Consider the following 21008-nt stretch of genomic DNA (forward strand, 5'->3'; position numbering starts at 1 on the left):
TTTTTCTCCTGCTACTTCATGTATTCCTATCAGTCTTATGTTATTCTTCTTTGCATCATCTAGGAGTTGCTGGATCGATTTCTCATGATCTCTTACTGTTTTTAAGAGACCTCTCTTTTCATGGTCACTGACTGCAATCTTATCTTCTATATCTGAGAGTCTATCTTCGCATTCTTTTATTCTGTTGTGTACACTTTCTGTGGAGTGTTTAATCTGGATATCTGTTTGAATCAGTTTTATGGATTCCATTTCTTTCCTATGTTGGGCGTTTATTTTTTCCATTTCTTTCTTATGCTGGGCCTTCATGGCTTCTATCGTGGTCCTGAGCTCATCTATTTTTTTGTCAGTTTCTGCTCTAGAGTCTCGAATCACGACTTTCATTTTGCTCACCATCTGTATGGTTATCTGGGGAATTATTTCTGTTGTGAATTTTTTTAGAGCCTGATTGATCTGTTTTGTTACTTCCTGTTCTTTGAGTTCAGGGTGTCCTGGTGGTTCACTGTCGGCCTTTTCATCCTCATTTGCCCTACTGTTTGCCATTGGTGAACTGGAAGTCTGTCTTTGTGTCTTGCTTAAGTGTTTTCTCATTTTTATTTTTATTTTTATTGTCGGGCTATCCTTAGTTTAATCTCTGGGTTATCACCCAAATCTTCCTGATATAGCTGTGCCCTAGCTTCTGGGTCTCTTAACAACCCACAGACATTCTCATCTTCGTAACATCAGAGAAAACAGCTCATCAAATCAACCACAATCCTTTATCCCAACTGATACAATCAGCAACACATTATGATCAAGCACAACTTGGAAACTGAACACCTGTGGTAGTCACTAGTCTATCACCCTTAAACCATTTGAATTAAATTGAAATCAAGAAGCAGTCCTGAACATGTCTGCAGTGAACAAAATTTTAATATAGTGTATTTACCATTTAATGGCTCAGACAGAGCGAGGATACAAGACCCCTGATCTCAGTTAGCTGATGGCTGAACCCCATGACACTGACTGACCTCGGGCTGCAAGTCCCAGAATGAGTTCCCCAACCTTCTGAATGGTTGAACTCCACAACGTTCTATTACAGGTTTCCCATGCCCTTTCTTTAAAGATGTTCAAAGTTGGGAACTCCGAAAATTACCCTTGATGACCACCTCTGCCTCTGCAGAGTGGGTCCAAAGACTGGCACAGTCAGGAGGTCTGAGAGTGTGGGGGGTGCTTATGGGGGTTCAGGGGCCGCCATGCGGCCACCTTCCCGGCACTGGAGCGATGGCGGCTGGGTTGGGAGCAGGCGTGGCTCTCCTTCCCAAGGTGGATTGGGGCCCAGGCTGCCTTCCTGGCACTTGAGTGATGGCAGCTGGGTTGGGCGCAGGCCTATGGGCTTATTTTTGCACTAGGTGTGTTTCTTGTATGCATATATTGTTGGGTTTTGCTTCTTATTCCATTTTGCCAGTCCGTTTCTCTTGCTCTTGATTGGTGAGTTGAGGCCATTGACATTGATGATTATGACTGATATGTACTGACTTATTATTGTCCTGTTATGGCCTTTTGTTGAGTCTTTTTACTTTTTCACCTTCTCCTTTTAGTTTCTTGCCTTGCCTATTTGATTTCCTCTGTTGGACCTCGTGGTATTATTGCCTTCGTTGTCTTTTTCTAGGATCTTGTTTAGAATTGCTTGTAGTGCTGGTTTGGTATTCATGTAGTTTCTCAGGTGTTCTTTGTTGTGGAAGTATCTTATTTCCCCATCCATTTTGAAAGAGAGTTTTGCAGGATACATCAGTCTAGGTTGGAGGTTGTTCTCTTTTAGTACTTGAAATATCTCATTCCAGGCTCTCCTTGCCCCAAGGGTTTGTGTTGAAAAGTCTGCTGTGATTCTGATGGGCTTTCCTTTGTATGTGGTTTGTTTCTTTTCTCTTACTCCTTGTAGTATTTTGAACTTCTTTTGGGTTTCTGGTATCTTGATTATTATATGTCTAGGTGTAGATTTTTTTTAATTGTAGCTAGTTGGGATCCTATATGCCTCATTTTTCTGAATGTCAAATTCTTCCTCTCTGTTTGGGAAGTTCTCTGTCATTAATTCTGCAAACAGCTTTTTAAAGTCATTTGCTTTTTCTCCTGCTACTTCATGTATTCCTATCAGTCTTATGTTATTCTTCTTTGCATCATCTAGGAGTTGCTGGATCGATTTCTCATGATCTCTTACTGTTTTTAAGAGACCTCTCTTTTCATGGTCACTGACTGCAATCTTATCTTCTATATCTGAGAGTCTATCTTCGCATTCTTTTATTCTGTTGTGTACACTTTCTGTGGAGTGTTTAATCTGGATATCTGTTTGAATCAGTTTTATGGATTCCATTTCTTTCCTATGTTGGGCGTTTATTTTTTCCATTTCTTTCTTATGCTGGGCCTTCATGGCTTCTATCGTGGTCCTGAGCTCATCTATTTTTTTGTCAGTTTCTGCTCTAGAGTCTCGAATCACGACTTTCATTTTGCTCACCATCTGTATGGTTATCTGGGGAATTATTTCTGTTGTGAATTTTTTTAGAGCCTGATTGATCTGTTTTGTTACTTCCTGTTCTTTGAGTTCAGGGTGTCCTGGTGGTTCACTGTCGGCCTTTTCATCCTCATTTGCCCTACTGTTTGCCATTGGTGAACTGGAAGTCTGTCTTTGTGTCTTGCTTAAGTGTTTTCTCATTTTTATTTTTATTTTTACTGTCGGGCTGTCCTTGGTTTAATCTCTGGGTTATCACCCAAATCTTCCTGATATAGTTGTACCCTAGCTTCTAAGTCTCTAATGACTGACAGACATTCTCATCTCCATAACATCAGAGAAAACAGCTTATCGAATCAACCGCAATCCTTTTCCCAACCAGCAACACAATATGATCAAGCACAGCTTGGAAAATGACCACCTGTGGTAGTCACTAGTCTATCACCCTCAAACCATTTGAATTAAATTGAAATCCCGAAGCAGTCCAAAACATGTCTGCAGTGAAGAAACTTTTCAATATAGTATATTTATCATTTAGGATGGGGACTCAGATAGAGCTAGCACTCATGACCCCTGATCTCCGTTAGCTGATGGCTGAACTGCATGATGCAGACTCACCTCGGGCTGCAAGGCCAAAGTTGAGTTCCCCAACCTGCTGAACAGTTGAACTCCACACCGTTCTATTACATGTTTCTCATGTCCTTTCTTTAAAGATATTCAACGTTGGGAACTCAGAAAAATACCCTCTGTGACCACCACCTCCTCTGTAGAGTGGGTCCAAAGACTGGCTCAATCAGGAGGTCTGAGAGTGCGTGTGAGGTAGGGTGGTGTAGAGTTGTGGGGGTTCACGGGTGCCCACGCGGATACCTTCCTGGTGCTGGAGTGATGGCAGCTCCTGGTAGGGGAAGGCGTGGCTCGCCTTCCGGCAGTTAATCAGGGCCCAGGCAGCCCTCCTGGTGCTGTAGCGATGGCGGCTCCCAGTGGGGGAAACCTGTCTTTTATTTTTGACCTTATTTATGTATTGAATTTCTCCTGTAAGAGATATTTAAGCTTGTCTCTCTGATTTACCTCACTTAACATTATGGTTTCAATATGTATCCATTTTCTTACAAATAACTCACATTTATAGTTCTTTTTGGCAGAATAGTAGTACTCCATTGTGTATAAATACCACATTTTATTTATACATTCATTTGTTGATATATAGTCTCCTTCTAAGATTTAGTTATCATGAGTTGTGCTGGTATATACATGTTTATGCATACCCTGCACCCCTGGAATGAAGATTACTTGGTCTTGGTATATGATCTTTTGTGTAATTTGCTCCATTCTATTTGCCCAAATCTTATTGAGGATTTTGAAATATAGCTATGCTTACCACTATACCATTGGATTTTTGAGGATTTTTGTATCTGTATTCATTTAAGACATTGGCCTGTAGTTCTCTTTTTCAGTTGGGTCCTTTTAGGGTAGTGCTTGTTTCTGGGAAATACTTTGGGAATACTGCTCCCCGTTCAGTTTCATTAAAGTATTTGAAGAATATTGGTGTTACATTTTCTCTAAAGTTCTTGTAGAAATTGGCAGTGAATCTGTCATGACCTTGGCTTTTCTTAGTTTGTAGGGTTTTTTTAATTCTTCCATTTCAATGATTAATATTGGATTATTCAGGATTTTTATGTCTTCTTGGTTATTGTTTGGTAGTTCATACATATCTAGAAATTTCTTTGTTTCTTCTGAATTTTCCATTTCATTACAATATAGGTTCTCCAAGTAGTTACCGATGATCTGGATTTTGGCAGAATGCTTTGACCTCACTTTTTTCATTTGTAATTTTATGGAACTGAGTCTTTCCTTACCTTTGTAATATTGTCTGTTTTTTTTAATGTTTCAAAGAACCAGCTCTTTGATTCATTGTATGGTCTTTTTAGTCTCAATTTTATTAGTTTGTGCTCTTATTTTCATAATTTCTTTCCTCATACTAGCTTTGGATATGGATTATTCTTGTTTTTCTGGGACCTTGAGGTGCATCAGTAGGTTATTTATTTGAGCTTTCTGTTTTTCTGATGTGGGAATTCATTGCTATAAAAACTTCCCTTTCAGGACTATTTTCATTGTATTACATAGGTTCCCATATGTCATGCTTGCATTTTTGTTTGATTGTTGGAATTGTTTGATTTCTTCTTTCATTTCACCTGTGACCCAGGGATTATTCAAGAGGACATTACTTGATTTTCACTGTTTTTGTGGTGTCTTTTGCCATTGCTTTCTAGATTCATTGAACTATGATCTGATATTGTGGATGGGATAATTTTGTTTTTTGCATTTACTTAAGCGTGCTTTTTGAGTTAGTATGTGATCTGTTTTGGAGAAAGTACCATGTGCTGCTGAGAAAAATGTGTATTCTATTGTAGGTTGTAACACTGTAGATACCTGTTGAGTACATTTGTTTGAAGATCCAGTTCAACTCTGATATTTCTTTGTTGATGTTCTGTCTAGTTGATCTGTCTGTTGGTGACAGGCAGGTATTGATGTTCCCCATTAAAATTGTATTGGTGTGTATCTGATTTTTCATCTTCACTAGTGTTTGTTTTATAAAATTGTGTGTTCTGGTATTTTGTGCACATACGTTTATAACTCTTATTTTTTCTTGTTGAATTACTCCCTTAAGCAATATGTAGTGACCTTTTTTGTGTCTTCTGATCAGTCTTGGCTTGAAATCCACTTTGTCTGAAATTAGGATAGCTGCTCCTGCTTTTTTCTAGGTTCCTATTGCATGAAATGTTGTTTTCCAACCTTTAATTTTTAATGTTTCTTTTTTAATTAAATCTGTTTCTTGTATACAGTGTATCGTTGGATTATTTCATTATCCATTCTACCAGTCTGTGCCTTTTGACTGGGGAAGTGAGACCATTACCATTGAGAGTTAGTACTAAGAATTATTGGCTTATCCCTTTCTTTGCATTATTTTCCTGTGGCTGATTTCCTTGTTTTTTTTTCCCATGTGCTTAGCTGCCCATCCTCCAGGTGTATTCATTCTTTTTGAATTGTTGACATTGTTGGATTCATTCACTCTTTTTAGGGTATCCTTGAGAATTTCTGTAATGTGCTTTGATCATCACGAATTTCTCAAGGTATTCCTTCTCATGGAAATACCTTATGTATATCCACTAATTTCGAAGGACAATTTTGCAGGATACATACATTGGAGTTGGAAGTTGTCATCTTTTAGGGCTTGGAACATTTCACTCTATGCCCTCCTAGCTTTTCAGGTTTGTGTAGGGAAGTGAGCTGTAATTCTGAGTTTATCTTTATAAGTGATTTGTTGTCTTTTTCTAATAGCTTTTAAGATTTTGTTCCTATGATTAACTTCCTATGATTAACTGGTAATTTGAATATAATGTAATGCAGAGAACTTCTCTTTTGGTTGCACCCGGTTGAGGTTCTGTATGCCTCACTTATCTGTATGTTTATTTCTTACCCTATATTTGGAAAGTTTCTGCCATTGTTTCTGCAAACAGTATTTTATGCCATATGTGCTATCTTCTGATTTTTCACTCATTTCAGTTCTTAGATTAGTCTTGTTTGCATCACCGAGCAGCTGTTGGATCTGTTTTTCATGTTCTTTTTTTTTGTTTGTTTGTTTTGTTCCAGGGATTGAATTTGGGATCTTGCACTTGCAAGGCAGGCAGTGGAAGCACTGAGCGAAATCCCTGGCCCTCTCATGTTTTCTTGTTTTTAAGATGTCTTTCAGTAGTTGGTCTTTTGCATCATTGTCTTCTAGTCCTTAAATTCTGTCCTTACACTGATTGCTTCTGTTGCCAATACTATTGATACTTTTTTTGATCTCTTAGATTTCTTTTTTTTTAAGTAGGAAGAATTTATTGTGAGGAAGATAGCTTCTAAGAGAGATAGAAGGGAAACTGGAAAGTGGGTTGCCTGTCTATCCCTCTTCTCAAAGGCGTTTCATGGAACAAAGCCATGAGGTGAGGCAGGTACAAGATGGAACAAAACTACAGTCAACTAATAAAATTACAAGTATAGTTACTTAGTATTTGGGGGGAGGTCCTGGAAATCGAACTCAGGAACTTGCACTTGTGAGGCAGGCAGTGGCTCTACTGAGCTAAATCCCTGGCCCAACAATACCATCTTTTTTTTGTTGTTGTTTTTTTTGTACTGGGGATTGAACTCAGGACTTTGCACTAGTGAGGCAGGCACAGTACCACTGAGTTAAATCCTAGGCCCTCTTTAGGTAATACTGATCCATTGAGAAATCACAGGGTGGAACAAAACTATGATCAACCAATAAGATTACAAATATAATCACTTGATTGATGAAATGGTGATCAAATGGGCTAGCTAGTCATGTAGCAAGGGTACATTGAAGAAATAGGGATTTCCTTGGAAGGAGTGGTGTAGGGAGGTTTTGGTCCCTAATTAAGGTGACTGATGTCTGTTTAGAGTATCGGTCACTGCTTTTCAACCCTATGGGAAACATATGGATGTTGTAATTCTTCCTTTTTGAATTCTGACCTTTCAGCAAATATCTCGATTGTTTTCTGTGCTGAGGTCCCAGCCTTAGTTATATTTTCTAACTAGTTTAGCTGTCTAAAATATTCCCCCCTCTGAAGAAGTATCTGTAACTGTGGTTAGGGGAGAAAGGGCATAGTTTCTGTCTAACTGCTTCTTGCTGAGAAGGGTTGATGTGGGGGAGACTGACAGAGACTACAGTCATGGAGACTGGAGTCAGAGACCCTCTCTGGAGAGCTAATCTAATGGGCACCAGGTAGAAGTCATGTTGTAGTTTAGCAGTTATGTACTTTTTCTTCCTTTTTTTTTAATCTTAGTGAGTTTAATGGTACTTTTTAAGTATACAGTACAGTGTTACCTTCATCATTGCGATCTTGTACCTTTACATAACAGATCTTGGTTCTCATTTTTTCCCCATACCCCTCCCTTCCCTTCATCCCTTCCATCCTCCCCTATTTACACAGACTTTATTTCCATTTTTTCCTTTTCTCAATTTTTTATTGTCTTTTATTTCCTTTCCCGTACCCTTCCCACAATTATGTACTTTCTTTACTAGGTTGATCTGGTGGATCCTGGTAAAAGGAGTCTAGCATTTTTTTTTTTTTTAGTTCCATTGTAGTTTGGCAACCTCTCTGCCCAATTATCAATTGAAGACCTCCAAATGATATAGGGTACCACATAGTCCAAAAAAGGAAAATAGTATGACTCCTTACCTGCTAGATATCAGAAACACTGTTTGTGTTCTCCAAAATTGAAGAATGAATTCTAGGAACAATGGAGGTTAAGAGTAGGAAGAATTTATTGAGAGAAAGATAGCTTCTGCCTAAGAGAGAAGGAAGGGGTATCAGAAAGTGGGTTGCCCCAATCTCCTGGATATCTGATGAAAACCTTTTCATTGACTCTAATGCTTTGCAAATGTGGTCATTCATGTTTGGTATTGATTTGTTTTAGCTCATCTAGCTTTTCATTAGTCTGTTCTGAAAGCTCTTAGAACGTTTTGGTTATTGTCTCCCCTACCTGTTCAATTGCATCTTCTGTGATCCTACTGAGTACCTCATTGATCTAACTGCCTCTGTTATTTTTTTCAAGTAATTCAAGTGTGTAGCTTATACTGTTCTCCCCTTCAAAGCCCCTTGATTGCTTTCTGGGGAGTTTAGAGTTTTTGGGAGCTATTTTTTTCTTTGTCTTCTCAGTTTTTCTGTTGATTTTGTTTGTTTTGAGCTGAGATTTTTTGAGTGCTTATAGTGTAAAGACTTTGTTGCTTGCTAGTATAGAGATCTCTTTGGTTGCTTTCCAATGATGTACTTGGGGTGTGACTTGGCATAAGTCTTTGCCACAGCCCCAAGATCCAACCACTTTAGTTAATTTGGGAGAGGAGGGTGTGGTACAGTTAGCCTAACTATGAAGTTCCCTGGGAATGTAGTATTGTCATTGTTACACATTCAATCTGAGTGTTGGTTTACAGAAAAAGCAACAGTGATTTAACCTGTTAATATCAAGAAAATCAGCTATAGCATTATCATTAAAGACAAATTGGATATTAACGTACCACAATAACAAATTATGTGCCACCCTTAATCCTAGAGAAGAAATCTGCAATTATGGTGTAAACATTAAGATAATGAAGGTATTGAGTTACAGCAATATATACAACAGTTTTATCTTTACTAAGGGTAGAAAAGCATTCAATCATGATTTTATATAGTTAAGCAACTATTAAAAGATCAAAGGAAGGCTGGGGATTTAGCTCAGTGGTTCCGCTGCCTGCCTTGCAAGTGCAAGGTCCTGAGTTCAATCCCTGGTACCAAAAAAAAAAAAAAAAAAAAAAAAATCAAAAGTTTGTGGAGATACTATTAATGATACAGGGTTTGGGCCTAGAGGAAACACAAGAGGAAGATTTTGAAACCTGAAACTCATTATATGAGAAGGAAGAGAGAGAAATGGTGTAAGATATCTTATTGAGGAGCTGACGATTTAGCTCAGTGGCACTGTGCCTGCTTTGCAAGTGGCAAGGTCCTGAGTTTGATCCCTGGTCTCCCCCAACCTAAAAAAAAAAAAAAAAAAAAAAATCTTATTGGGGAAGTAGAAAGATGTTTATAGAATTAGGCAAGGTGAGGGGAAAAAAACGGACCAGAATTAAAAGATAAAGGAGAAAAAAAGAAATCATAGACTAAAAGTAAGAGAGAAAAGATTGAACAGAAAAATTTAAAAGGAGAAAAGGAAAAAATAAAAAGATTTAAAAAGAAGTAATAGGGGCTGGGGATTTAGCTCAGTGGTTTGGTGGCCTGCCTTGCAGGTGCAAGAACCTGATTTCAATCCCTGGTACCAAAAAAAAAAGAAGTAATAAAAAGACACAAGGAAAAAGGACAAAGGAAATTCTCCAAGCCCCAGTAAACTGATGAAGAAAGCAAGTTAAGGATGAAGAGAAAAAGAATCCAAAACAAACAAAAAAAAACTAAAAGCAGTGCGCGCGCGCACACACACACACACACAAAAGAAATAAAGAGCAGAAAAAAAGATAACTAAAACTAAAACCGAAAACAACAAAAAGAAAATTGTCTTGTGATTTTATACGTGTGATTTTCTCCTGCGACCTACAATTTTGTGGCAGTGTCTATGTCAATACCTGTCTCTGCCCGAGGTGGTGGATAAAGAAAGCCATCAAAGTCCAGATCTGTCTGTCCTAGATGCAGGTACCCACAGGCATTAGGATTAGGGGTAGGTTGCCAGTTCTGCAACTTTCAAATGTAGAGCAGTTTAGGCTGTATCCGGGCTCTAGACTTGGGGATGAGGTGTTCTCACCCTTCAGCTTAAACCCCTCATCAGTCTCTTGTCACTCTCACTGCAGCTCCCCCTGACCTCTTGTCACCTGTTCTCATCTCTCACCTGGTCAGTCTGGGAATGTAACCCTGGCAGCCCTGGACTGAAGCCATTCTGTGATTGTCTGAGTCTTGGGTTCAAACAGCCCCTCTCTGGATTGGTGTCTAACCAAGCACTCTCCAGGGAGTATGGCAGCCGCTAGGGTTGGAGCCTCTCCCCAGTTGTTGGAGCCCACAGCATTTACTGGGCCAGTTCACTGCTGTGTTTTTCCCTGCCCACCTCTGGGGTCCCCTGCTTTTACTTTGTGTGGATTCTGTCTGACTTTCTCAGGAGCTAAGAGCTGGGAGCCAGGGATTAAAGTACTGTGCCCTTCTCCTTTTCTGAGTTGTGTTCCATTTTTTCAGTTTGGGTTTTCATATTCCTGTCAGATCTTTTCTGGTGCCTAGGGATCTACTTCTCTCCCTTTTTTCCCTTAAAAGTTTTTTTTTTTTTTTTCTCCATTGTTTGGATTCTGAATCTCAGGCTGATTTGAAGACTGTTGTTTTGTAGTGATAGGAATGGGCTCAAATTCTAGTCCTATAACTTAATAGGCATGTGTTTTTGGCCAATCACTTCTACTTCTTGAAAATAAGTTTTATTATTTGTTGTGTGAGGGTTGTTTTGAAATATAAATAAAATTATATGGTAGTATCATCTTAAAACATTCAATAAACAATGCCTGATTATACAATGCAGTTATTATTGCTAATGTGATAATACCATCTTATTTTCAGGGTTGATTTCAAATTTTGGGTTAGGTCAGCAGTTTCTGTATTATAAATATCAAGTGTGTCTCCTCTCTGCTTTAGCATTCAGTATTTACAGGTATCTTGGAACTTGCCATATTAGATTGTTATCGTCTCTTTAGTTACTTTCTTCCAAATTCAACTCTGGACTTAGAAAATTGGTGGAGTTAATAAGAAAAGGTCAAATGCTTTGAATTCTCCAGTGAACCATTTAATATTCATATTAGATGTTTGTGTTACTAATAATATTTAATTCCTGACACATTATTCTTAATAGTTCTTGCTGGTCTTATTGGAAGACTGATGTGCTTTAATGAGGTATAATTTTGGAAATGACTAATATAGCTTGATAAAAAAATTATGTAATTTTAGTGCTCAGAGCACTAAAGTTCATATATTATACCTCTTCTGTCTTCCAGAAGAGGAAGCAGAGGCCCCAGGGTGCTAGGTGCTTTCCCTAAAGTCACAGTGCAGGTTGGTGGCAGGATATTTCACAAGCCAGAAAGAAAGCAGTGCATCAAAGATCATCATACTGAGGTGATAAGTATTGCCATTTCAGGAAAATTCAAACTTCTAAGGGTCCTTTTGTGGTAGAATTTAATATGGGAATATTATATTTAGAAAATGTAAAATCTGGTCCATTTTACCCTTACTTGGCAGTGCTTGGGAAACAAAATAGTGTAAAAGTTTAGATTTTCAAAAGGACCTGAAAAAAGGTAGAGAGGCTAAATTTCAAGCTGTTACTGCCTTTGGTTCCAAAAGGGGCTGAAATAGATGGATGAAATTATTATTTTAAAAATATAGAGTAGCTGGGTGTGGTGGCGCATGCCTGTAATCCCAGCACTCGGGAGGCTGAGGCAGGAGGATTGCTGTGAGTTCAAGACCAGCCTGGGCTACCAGTTCCAGGTCAGTCTCAACTACATAGTGAGACCCTGTCTCAAAAACAACAACAACAACAACAACAAAATATATAGCATGTTGGTATTTGTTAACTTATTACAACGAGTACATAATATTTTTGTAATTTAAAAGTTTTATGATATAAAAATTGTTGTTTAAAAGCAAAAGCAAAAACCTAGGACAAGTACAAGTTGGACGAAAGTATATAGGAATATAACCAAATTTGTCCTCATTGGTCTTACTTGAGGAGACTGAATTTATACCTGAAAAAGAATTAAATCTTTTATTGTTACTTAAGAAAAATTTAAGGCAATAATTTGTACAGACATCCTAGCAGTATATAGTAATTATAGTGAAATGAATAGTAGGGTATAATTATGCTATAGAAGATTCTATTTTATTCACTGGTACATGTTTAGAAAATTATCCTTGGAGCTGTTAAACTTTTATCTTTCATATATGCATGATCATTTTTCAATACCAAAAGGGAGTCTTGACAAGGCATCCTAATGTACTCACTGAGGTGTATGTATTTTTATTAAACTCATACTTTAATCAGACCAATTGTCTGTCTTGTTCATTTAAGAGAAGACCATGTTACTAGGAAAAGTAAACCTTTGGCAAACAAAAAGGAGTAGATGAAGCATTGTCCAACTGTAACTTTAAAAATATTTTCTTTTATTAGTATATTTATGGTACGTAGTGATTACATTCATTGTTAGGAGTTGGCATGTGCACAAAACATACCTTCTCTCTTTCATCCCCTTTCCCTCCCTATATATCTTGATTCCCTTCCATTTTGGAAAAGATCTTGTTTCCTACTATCTATCTTTTATTTTGCTCTTTACATATATTTTGGGTTTCTCATATAGCTTGTGTGTCTGATTTATTTCACTTTTGGGTTTCTGGTCTCAGGGTGCATTCATTTTCTTAAAAATGACTCTTTTACCCTTCTTTTTGGCAGAGTGGAACTGCCAATTTTTGAAATTAAAAATATCTTATGTTTGATTTAGTCGTCCTTTACCCATTCTATAAAACACTGTGCAACATATCTTAGATGTTAGGAGACTATGTATGATACAAAGTATTAAGCTGGGTATGCACTATTGAGTATGCACAAAGCATCAAGTTGGGAGAATATAATACAAAGTATTAAGTTGTATTGAGAGGGACACTCAGGACAGATTATATTGTCTCTTGAGATATAAGATTGATTTAATAGCAGCTTAAATCTGAGTAAATTATTTAAGTTTTCTGGACTTTGCTTTACTTACCAGTAAGGTAATAATAGCCTAATAAATATAAAAATTTTAGACTAGCTGAATTTTAAAGCTTATCAAAAAATGTTGCAGTATTTTGGTAACTGGTAGGATTCTTGATGCTTTTCTAACAGAAAGCATAGAATAAGTACTTATTAGTACATTAATAGTATATTCACTAATACAATATCAGAGAGCCACAGTGTCTTATTCTTATTTTTTATAACCTCATATTTTATTTAGCTGGATTCCCTGATTGTGACCTATATGTTTGGAATAACTATAAAGCAAATAAAATCCCTTGTCTCCCTAGAAACTATCATATCTCATTACCATGTTTTCTTTTCAGTTAACAATTTATGGCCATTTTCATGGTGGTTTCTGATCTTGGTAATATTTTATATATAAAATAAAAATCTGGGGATTTTTATAATTCATTGCTGTGATTTCTACGTGATTTTATTATGTATCTTAATGAATTCTTATTTTTGGTCTTCCTATAGCAAAAAATGTATTTGTAATTCAGAGTTAAGATTGTATAATTGTTACAAAAGCATTTTGCTCTCTGAGCTTCTATATATTCTTGATACCTTGTTTCTCCTTTTTCCCCCCCCAATATTTTCAGATGTTTTGGAATGTTATTAAGCCCAGGTCGAAACGTGAAGAACAGTGACATGCATTTACTGGATATGGTAATGATAATCTTAAGCACTTTAACCAAGTAAAGATAGTAGTTATTTTATAGTTTTAAAGTACTCTGTTTAAAAAGCTTGTCATATTGTCAGATTTGTTTCTTTTTACTACATATAAGAATAATTAAATTTGGTATCTGATTTAAAATTACTTATGAGGGAGGGAGTTAGGAAACTTTCAACCAAAACAATCACGCAATTTGAAAGCAAATAAAAGGATAATACTATGACAATGTCCATCTCTTCATCTGTTTGACTTAAGATGTCTTTTCTTTGAACCCAAAATAACAAGAATATGATTATAACATATATCTCCAAAATGAATATGGTACCTTTGCTTTATTTTAATGCATTATTAATTTGAGTGTTTTGTGATGATTCTGGTTTTCTTTCAGTTATTTCTCTTTCTGAACTTCTCCCGGATTACCTTTTCCAAGCAAAGTATATTTATTATATTCATTTAAAGAATACCTTTAAAGATATATATAGAGATATATCTATATATCTCTATATATATTCAAGAGTTAGTATTTTATATACAAGTAGCAAGCCACCTTAACTTTTGCATATTATTAGATATACCTTCTAATATTGTAATGCATGAAAACATACTTTGTGATTTAGAAATCTTATAGGAAATAGTCACTTTATAGTGAATATAATGTTCCTTAGTGAACTGGAAGTTTTATATTTAGTGATAATAGACATGACATCTGTTCTTCCTTTCAACTGTGCTTGGTGAATGTCAGTTAAATATCAGTAATTATGTCAAGTTTTTCTTTGAATTATTTCATAGCAATTTCAACACTAATCTTCTAATAATACTAGAGTGCTTTCTTTTAGGCATCTGGGTACCTATTTGTGTGTCAAGCATCACAAGAAGTGCTGAGATTATAGATATGAGTAAACTAGCTTTTTCTGTGTGTAGGTTCATAGTCTTGTCATGGAAATGTACCTTTTAAATATGTAACTACAGTAATGGGTGCAGTGCTCTCTCTGGTGAAACAATGAACCATGAAAATATAGAGGAAACTCTGCCTGGATAGGTCAAGTAAGGACAGTGGTTACCTTGAATAAGAAAACATTAGTTACTGATCTGTCTGTCTCTCCAACATACCTGTAATGAATGTGGTTTTACCTAAGGTAAGCTATACCATTTTAGAGTCCTGAAAATTCTGTGAGGTGTTGTTTTAGAAATGTTGAAGCAATAAAAATTTTTATGATCCTTGGTCCTAATTATGGTCTTTCAGAGCTTAAAATATTAAGATGAATCATTGTAGAGATTTGTCTATAAAACCTAAATCCAGATTATAAAATTATAGAACTGATGTGACTTTCTGAGGTCCTTTTGTCACATCTAACTTAGCAGAGCAATCCTCCACCTTTGAGACATCAAAATCAAAGATCTTATCAGCCGTCATGCTTCTGGAAAGAGCAGTATGCTTAAACCACACAGCAAATGGGCATATAGGAAGTTTGCATTTGCAATTATCAATAATTGTGAGTTATTACTAGCTAGAGTTGTTAATCTTTATGATGTCTTAATATGTAGTCATTGATTCTTGGCTAGATTACATTTCATAAGAAGAAACTCATTACCTTATGTTGAAACCTAAGGAACAGTTATGGTTAATTATAGTTATTTTCTCATAATCTGCTGAAATCAAATTCCTTGTAACTTTGCTTAATTATTCTTAGTTCTGCCTTCTAGAGGAAGAAATTAATACTTCTGCTCTTTTTGGACACACCAAAATGTCACATAACATTGAAAATATATCTTTTACCATTTTATTCTGATAGTCTTTTGAAAAAAGACAGGTGTACACACACACGCACACACAGACATAAATAAAATCACATATTCCCGAAATTAGCTTGGGGTAGTAGTAGAGACTCAGTTTTCTTCCAGTAAAAACAATATTTTTTTTTGGAACTTGACCATATAAGGACAGGAATTTTTTAATCTATAGCTATGATGATACCTAGGAGAAGTGTAACAGCAAGGTACCAAGAAAAGCAGAAAACTCAGTAGAGCCAGGTTTCTTGGAACTGCAGCACAGTTTAAAATTTAAGTGCTAGAGGGCCAGGGATCTAGCTCAGCGGTTCGGTGGCCTGCCTTGCAAGCACAAGAACCCGAGTTCAATCCCCGGTAACAAAAACAAACAAACAAATTTAAGTCCTAGAGATTCCAGTAAGTTTTGTAGATCTTTACAATTAACAGCTTATTGACACAAGAACAGAAGCTTGACCCATAGTTGCAAATGCATTTCATATTTTAATCCAACCTGCCAAGCAGTCTTTAGTCCTAACGTGTGGTGAACTCTATTTCTCTTCTGCTTACTACCCCACCCTTCTCTGCCCTTTCTCTTTGATCCCACCCTCCTGTGCTTCTACCTGCATCCCCTCCTTTCCGGCCTCCCAGCCCATCTTTTACCTTTTTGGACTTAAGCACAGCAAAAGTTCTAGTCCAGAAATAATTTGGAATCTGGTGAGAAACCTTTTCTGAATGGGGTCCTGATTCAGAGGGAAAGGGGAGGTTAAGGGAATTTGTGTGTGTGTGTGTGTGTGTGTGTGTGTGTGTGTGTGTGTGTGTGTCAAAGAGGAGAGAGATAGGGAGATGGACTGCATGACTGATTATGAGTAGGTTGGAGGTTCTGAGAAAGTTTCACTTACACATTGGCTTGAGTGTACTTCATCTCTGGAATGCAGAGATATCAGCACTAGAACTGTACAGTCTGACTAGTGAGTTATTAATACACTAGGAAAATATGTGTAGTAGTTGCCAAGTGACTGGCACAATTTTATAGGGATTCAGAGAAGCATCTGCAAGGGAGTAATAATGGAAAAAAAACATTTTTGTTTTAGTCTGGTCCTTCTAGCACTCTATTCATGCTGTGTAGAAATCTAGAAAATTCAGAGTATTGTAGATACTTTCCTTTTGCTATTTACATATTTATATGCTTTTGTTCAGTTTTCCCTTGGAGCGCCCTTCATCCTCCTCTCCCTGCATATGTACTATATGTGGCTTTGTTTTGATTGTAGCAGTTGTTAGCTTCTTTAGGAAAAAAAAAAGTAAGTCTTAAAATGGAGTCAGTTAAGAGGAAGAAGAGAGTCACTGTAAGGATAGGGAGAGGGAAAGAGTCAATAAACTTGAGTATTGATTACAAACCAGCATTAGTTTCCTAAGATTGATTTATGATTGTAAGAAAGTGTATGAGTATCTATGGAAAATAATCTTTGAAGGTATTAATTACTATAAAGTAAAGAATATTTTAATAATATGTTAAAAATTAGAGTATTGAAAGACAAATACTCACTTCTACTCCATGATTAACTATTAATTCAGTATTTGAGTTAATTCTGTATTTTAGTTTTTATGGATACTATGGTGCATCCTCATGCATAGATGCATGAAATTTTGACAACTAGCATAAGGTGAAGTTAAATATAACTTCACAGCAATATTTTGTTTTTGTGATTCATTATGTATGTGTATGCCTCTGTGTATCTGAGGGATATATGTCCTCACATATAAACTGTGTTTGAAGAAAGCTGTAGAGGGTTATAATATTTAAAGAAATGCTTTTATAGGATGAAAAGATTTATAAATAAATCTGTAAATCCAAATTTTAATAAATAGGGTTTCTTTATAATATAAAATGATGATTTTATTGATGCACAAATGATCACTAATTGTTGTTTTAACTTTTACAGGAATCCATGGGAAAAAGTTATGATGGGAGAGCCTATGTTATTACTGGCATGTGGGACCCTAATGCACCAATATTTCTGGCACTTAATGAAGAAACACCAAAAGGTGACTTTTCTTAAAAGATCTTTTATTAGTTAAAAAAATTATGTTATGAACAGTCTTATCTTGTTATATTTTTTAAAAATCCAGAGCTTATCTAAAGTAAATGTACTCTTATTTAGAATTTGAGAGTGCTTTTAATACTTTGTGCTACCAGGGAGAACCCCCACCATTGAAAAGAATTTCTCCAAAAGACATGTGAATTAATTTTATTAGATTATGTAAAAGGCATTTGGGCTTTCTTTTTTCATGTATCCGTATAGAGTTGATAAAAGCAAACAAATGCTAGAATTTTGCATATCTTTGATTATTATATTTAACTTTTTAATTTAGAGATTACTAATAATTTTTCACTTATTCATTCTTGTCCTTTGATCTTTGAGATCTGAGTAATGTATATTAAAGATTTCATTTGTAGCAAACACTTTTTTCCCCTAGTTTCCTACCTTTTAATTTTCACATGTCTAATTGGACAGAAATTTGTAAATGTTAAATAGTAACATTTTTCATTTTTCCTGTTACCTTTGTTAGTTACTCCTTTATCCAGGCATCTGCTCATTGCCTATTTTTCACCCCTTCATCATCTGCATTTAAACTAAATTTAAGATTTACTTGCTGAGTCCTACTCATTGAAACACCCTAAATGCTTGTTGTCATCCAACCAAATATTTATATTTGGAATATGATGGATTAATTTGTATTATCTTTACTTTTATATGATTTAGTTTATACCACAGGAGACTTTTGGTTAATGAGAGGAAGCAGTAGTGAATATAAATATAGAAATATAATGTGTTAATGAAGAATATTAAAATGATATTTTGTTTTCCTTAAAGAATGTTCACCAGTTGAGTAGATTACATGTGTTTATTCACATAATAAGCTGTCTTTAAGTAAAGGCTAAAAAGAGAAAAAAGATTATATAGAGTTTAGCTTTTTATATTTTAACAGTGAAGGAATTTTAAACTATTTTTGGAGATAGGATTGTAAATAACAGCTTGTAAACTTCTTTCTAAAAATTCAGAAAGAAAATACAGAGATGAGAAAAATAAGACAAGTTGAAATTTTTGTAGAATAAAATATAGAAATTTCAAATATGAACTTACAAAAGTAATTTTATCTTTTTTTTTTTCAGTAGTGGGGATTGAACTCAGAACCTTGTGCTTATGAGGCAGGCTTGGTGCCACTGAGCTAAATCTCTGGCCCCTACTTTATCTGTCTTTTTTTTTTTTTTCCTGTACCTGGTATTGAACTTGGGACCCTGTGGTTACAAGGCAGGCAGTGGAATCACTGAGCCAAATCCCTGGCCCCCTACCTGTTTTTAATGTAACACATAATTCAGTTTCAGTTTGTGTTTTAGTATATTTAATCTCACATAAAAGATAGTTTTTTTGTAATTTATTTGTATGATAAAAATAAGTTTGTAGTGCTATATTGCAATAAGATTCAGGTCTTATTTTTTATATGTTTTAAATTTAAAATTATTTGATATGTTACATAAATATGCTGCCTTGATTTCTAAAATTTGCAAATGGTATCCTTAAAATTACACATTCAGAGAATTCATGAATCAAATTAACATTTGATTTTTATAGAAGAAATTTATGTCCTGATAAATGAAATGTCTTGGATCTTTCTACTGCACTAAGATCTAGTTGAGTAATATATTTTATGTCCTGTGTTCCTTTCTTTTACTTCTTTTCAGTATTCCCTTCAGATTTTAAAGTCCTCTGGGACAGGCACAATGACTAGACAATCTTAGTTTCTCCTGAATTGACAAGTATTTTATGTATATGTATGTATGTGTATGTGTGTGTGTATATATATATATATATATATATATGAATGATATAATAACATTTTGAATTTGGTTATATCAATCAAAGTGCGGTTGATGAGTGTAAGTGTTCTACAGTGCCTTAAAACACTAATGAATGTTTCTTTTAATAGTGGGCTTACTTGTTTGGATTTTTAAGAACTAAAAATTGTGGACAGAGTAAATTTCAAAAATATTTAATGTGGAAAATGGGATGACCAGGCCATAGGTTCAAAAACCTCACTGAATATTAAACGGATAAATAAAATAAAATGAAATCCATATTTTGACCTGTCATAGTGGAAACTGGAGAAAACTAGTGGAATCTAGTCTAGAAGATTCTAGGTACAAGTTAAATGTAATCTGTGGTGGAGTAAATATTTTAAATAATAACTAGCATTTAGCCTAATAGTGCTGTACTGCTGTTGGATCAGAGCCCACATCAAACCTCACATATATACCGTACATACAAGTGCATACATATATGTACACATGCACAAACACACACACTTATGTGTGTAGACGTCACCTAAGTATTTTACAGGACCTTTGATTAATAATTTCCCGAGGGTAAATGCATGTTATGAACAGTAAGGGTTCTGACAAATCTCCAGGGATTTCTCTTAAGGCATACAATGTGAAATTGTCTGTATCAATAACATTTTGCCTATACAAGTTTACCATAGAGAAGCTGTTCATCTCTATTGATTTGACAGTACAACTCCCCATATAACTCATTAAACAAATGTAATGATTTTTATTGTCTCTTTTTTAAGATGGAAGGAAAAATTCCAGAGTTTAGCTAAGAAATGAATTAATTAATTTATTGTGGTGCTGAGAAGTGAATCTAGAGCTTTGCCCATAGTAAGTGCTCTACCACTAAGCCACACTCCTAGCCCAGTTTTCATTTGTTTTTTTAATTTTATGAATCTGATTTAGGATATGGAATAAGACAGTGGTCAAGAGTTTTGGATATTTAGAATTAAGATAGGATCACTCGTGCTTGAGAAACATACTTGGACTACTAGATTACCTAATTAAAGTGTTATTAAAAAATTTAAAATATATAGTAGGTAATATAAGGAACCATAATTTCATAAGTGAGAAAATTTTATATTCTTAAATAACGAAGGAATAATAAACCAGCATAAAACCTAGAAAATTTCTACTACAGATAAACGAGTGTACATGACTGTGGCAGTGGATATGGTAGTCACGGAGGTGGTAGAGCCTGTCCGCTTTCTCCTGGAGACAGTAGTTCGTGTGTACCCTGCAAATGAGCGGTTTTGGTATTTCAGCAGAAAGACTTTCACAGAGACTTTCTTCATGAGGTTAAAACAGGTAGGACCTTTTGTTCTGTTTGTATAATAACATACTTTCGATCTTTTATTTTTAATGTTGAGATAATTCCTTAAGTAGTGAAAACATTCCTCAAAAAACCAAGTGATATTTGAAGTCAACTAGCAGAATAAAAAATCCACATCTAGCTAACATACAAGTTTAAAAAAGCTTGGGTAGTACAATAATTGTGTAGTTTTTTGTCCCTAGGAACCTGTCATGTGTACCTGTGAAGTAGGAACATAGTAAAAATACTTAGTCTGACCATAAAACAACTTTTCTGGCTTTTATGTATAATTATGTATAAAAGAGACAAGATGTAAAAATATCATGTACTATACAGATAGGTAAAATGAAAAAATTTCCAGGAAACACCTAATTGTCACAGTTATTTTTGCTTGTAAGCTACATATTATATGAGTATGTTCTTTGGCTCATCAGTAAAATTATAAAATTATTGTTAGTGCCGGGTGTGGTGGCGCACACCTGTAATCCAGCACTCGGAAGGCTGACGCAGAAGGTTCACTGTGAGTTTGAGACCAGCCTGGGCTACATAGTGAGACCCTGTCTCAAAAAAC

At 35.5% G+C, this 21008-nt stretch overlaps 1 protein-coding gene across 3 annotated transcripts in view; it reads left to right on the forward strand.

The window, feature by feature from the left end:
- Rabgap1l (RAB GTPase activating protein 1 like) overlaps positions 1-21008 on the forward strand; it is a 591762-nt gene that overhangs the window by 47154 nt on the left and 523600 nt on the right. For 2 of the 3 annotated variants that reach the window (XM_033762099.1, XM_033762100.1), the window contains exons 7-9: positions 13399-13465; positions 17180-17282; positions 20267-20433. In XM_033762099.1, the coding sequence (XP_033617990.1) occupies positions 13399-13465; positions 17180-17282; positions 20267-20433 (337 nt within the window). Of the gene's footprint in view, positions 1-13398; positions 13466-17179; positions 17283-20266; positions 20434-21008 lie in introns of those variants that run through there. The other variant, XM_033762101.1, reaches the window with a different exon arrangement.

Source organism: Fukomys damarensis, unplaced genomic scaffold (assembly GCF_012274545.1).
Source record: "Fukomys damarensis isolate Sample0158 unplaced genomic scaffold, DMR_v1.0_HiC HiC_scaffold_11, whole genome shotgun sequence".
In the NCBI taxonomy this organism is placed as follows: domain Eukaryota; kingdom Metazoa; phylum Chordata; class Mammalia; order Rodentia; family Bathyergidae; genus Fukomys; species Fukomys damarensis.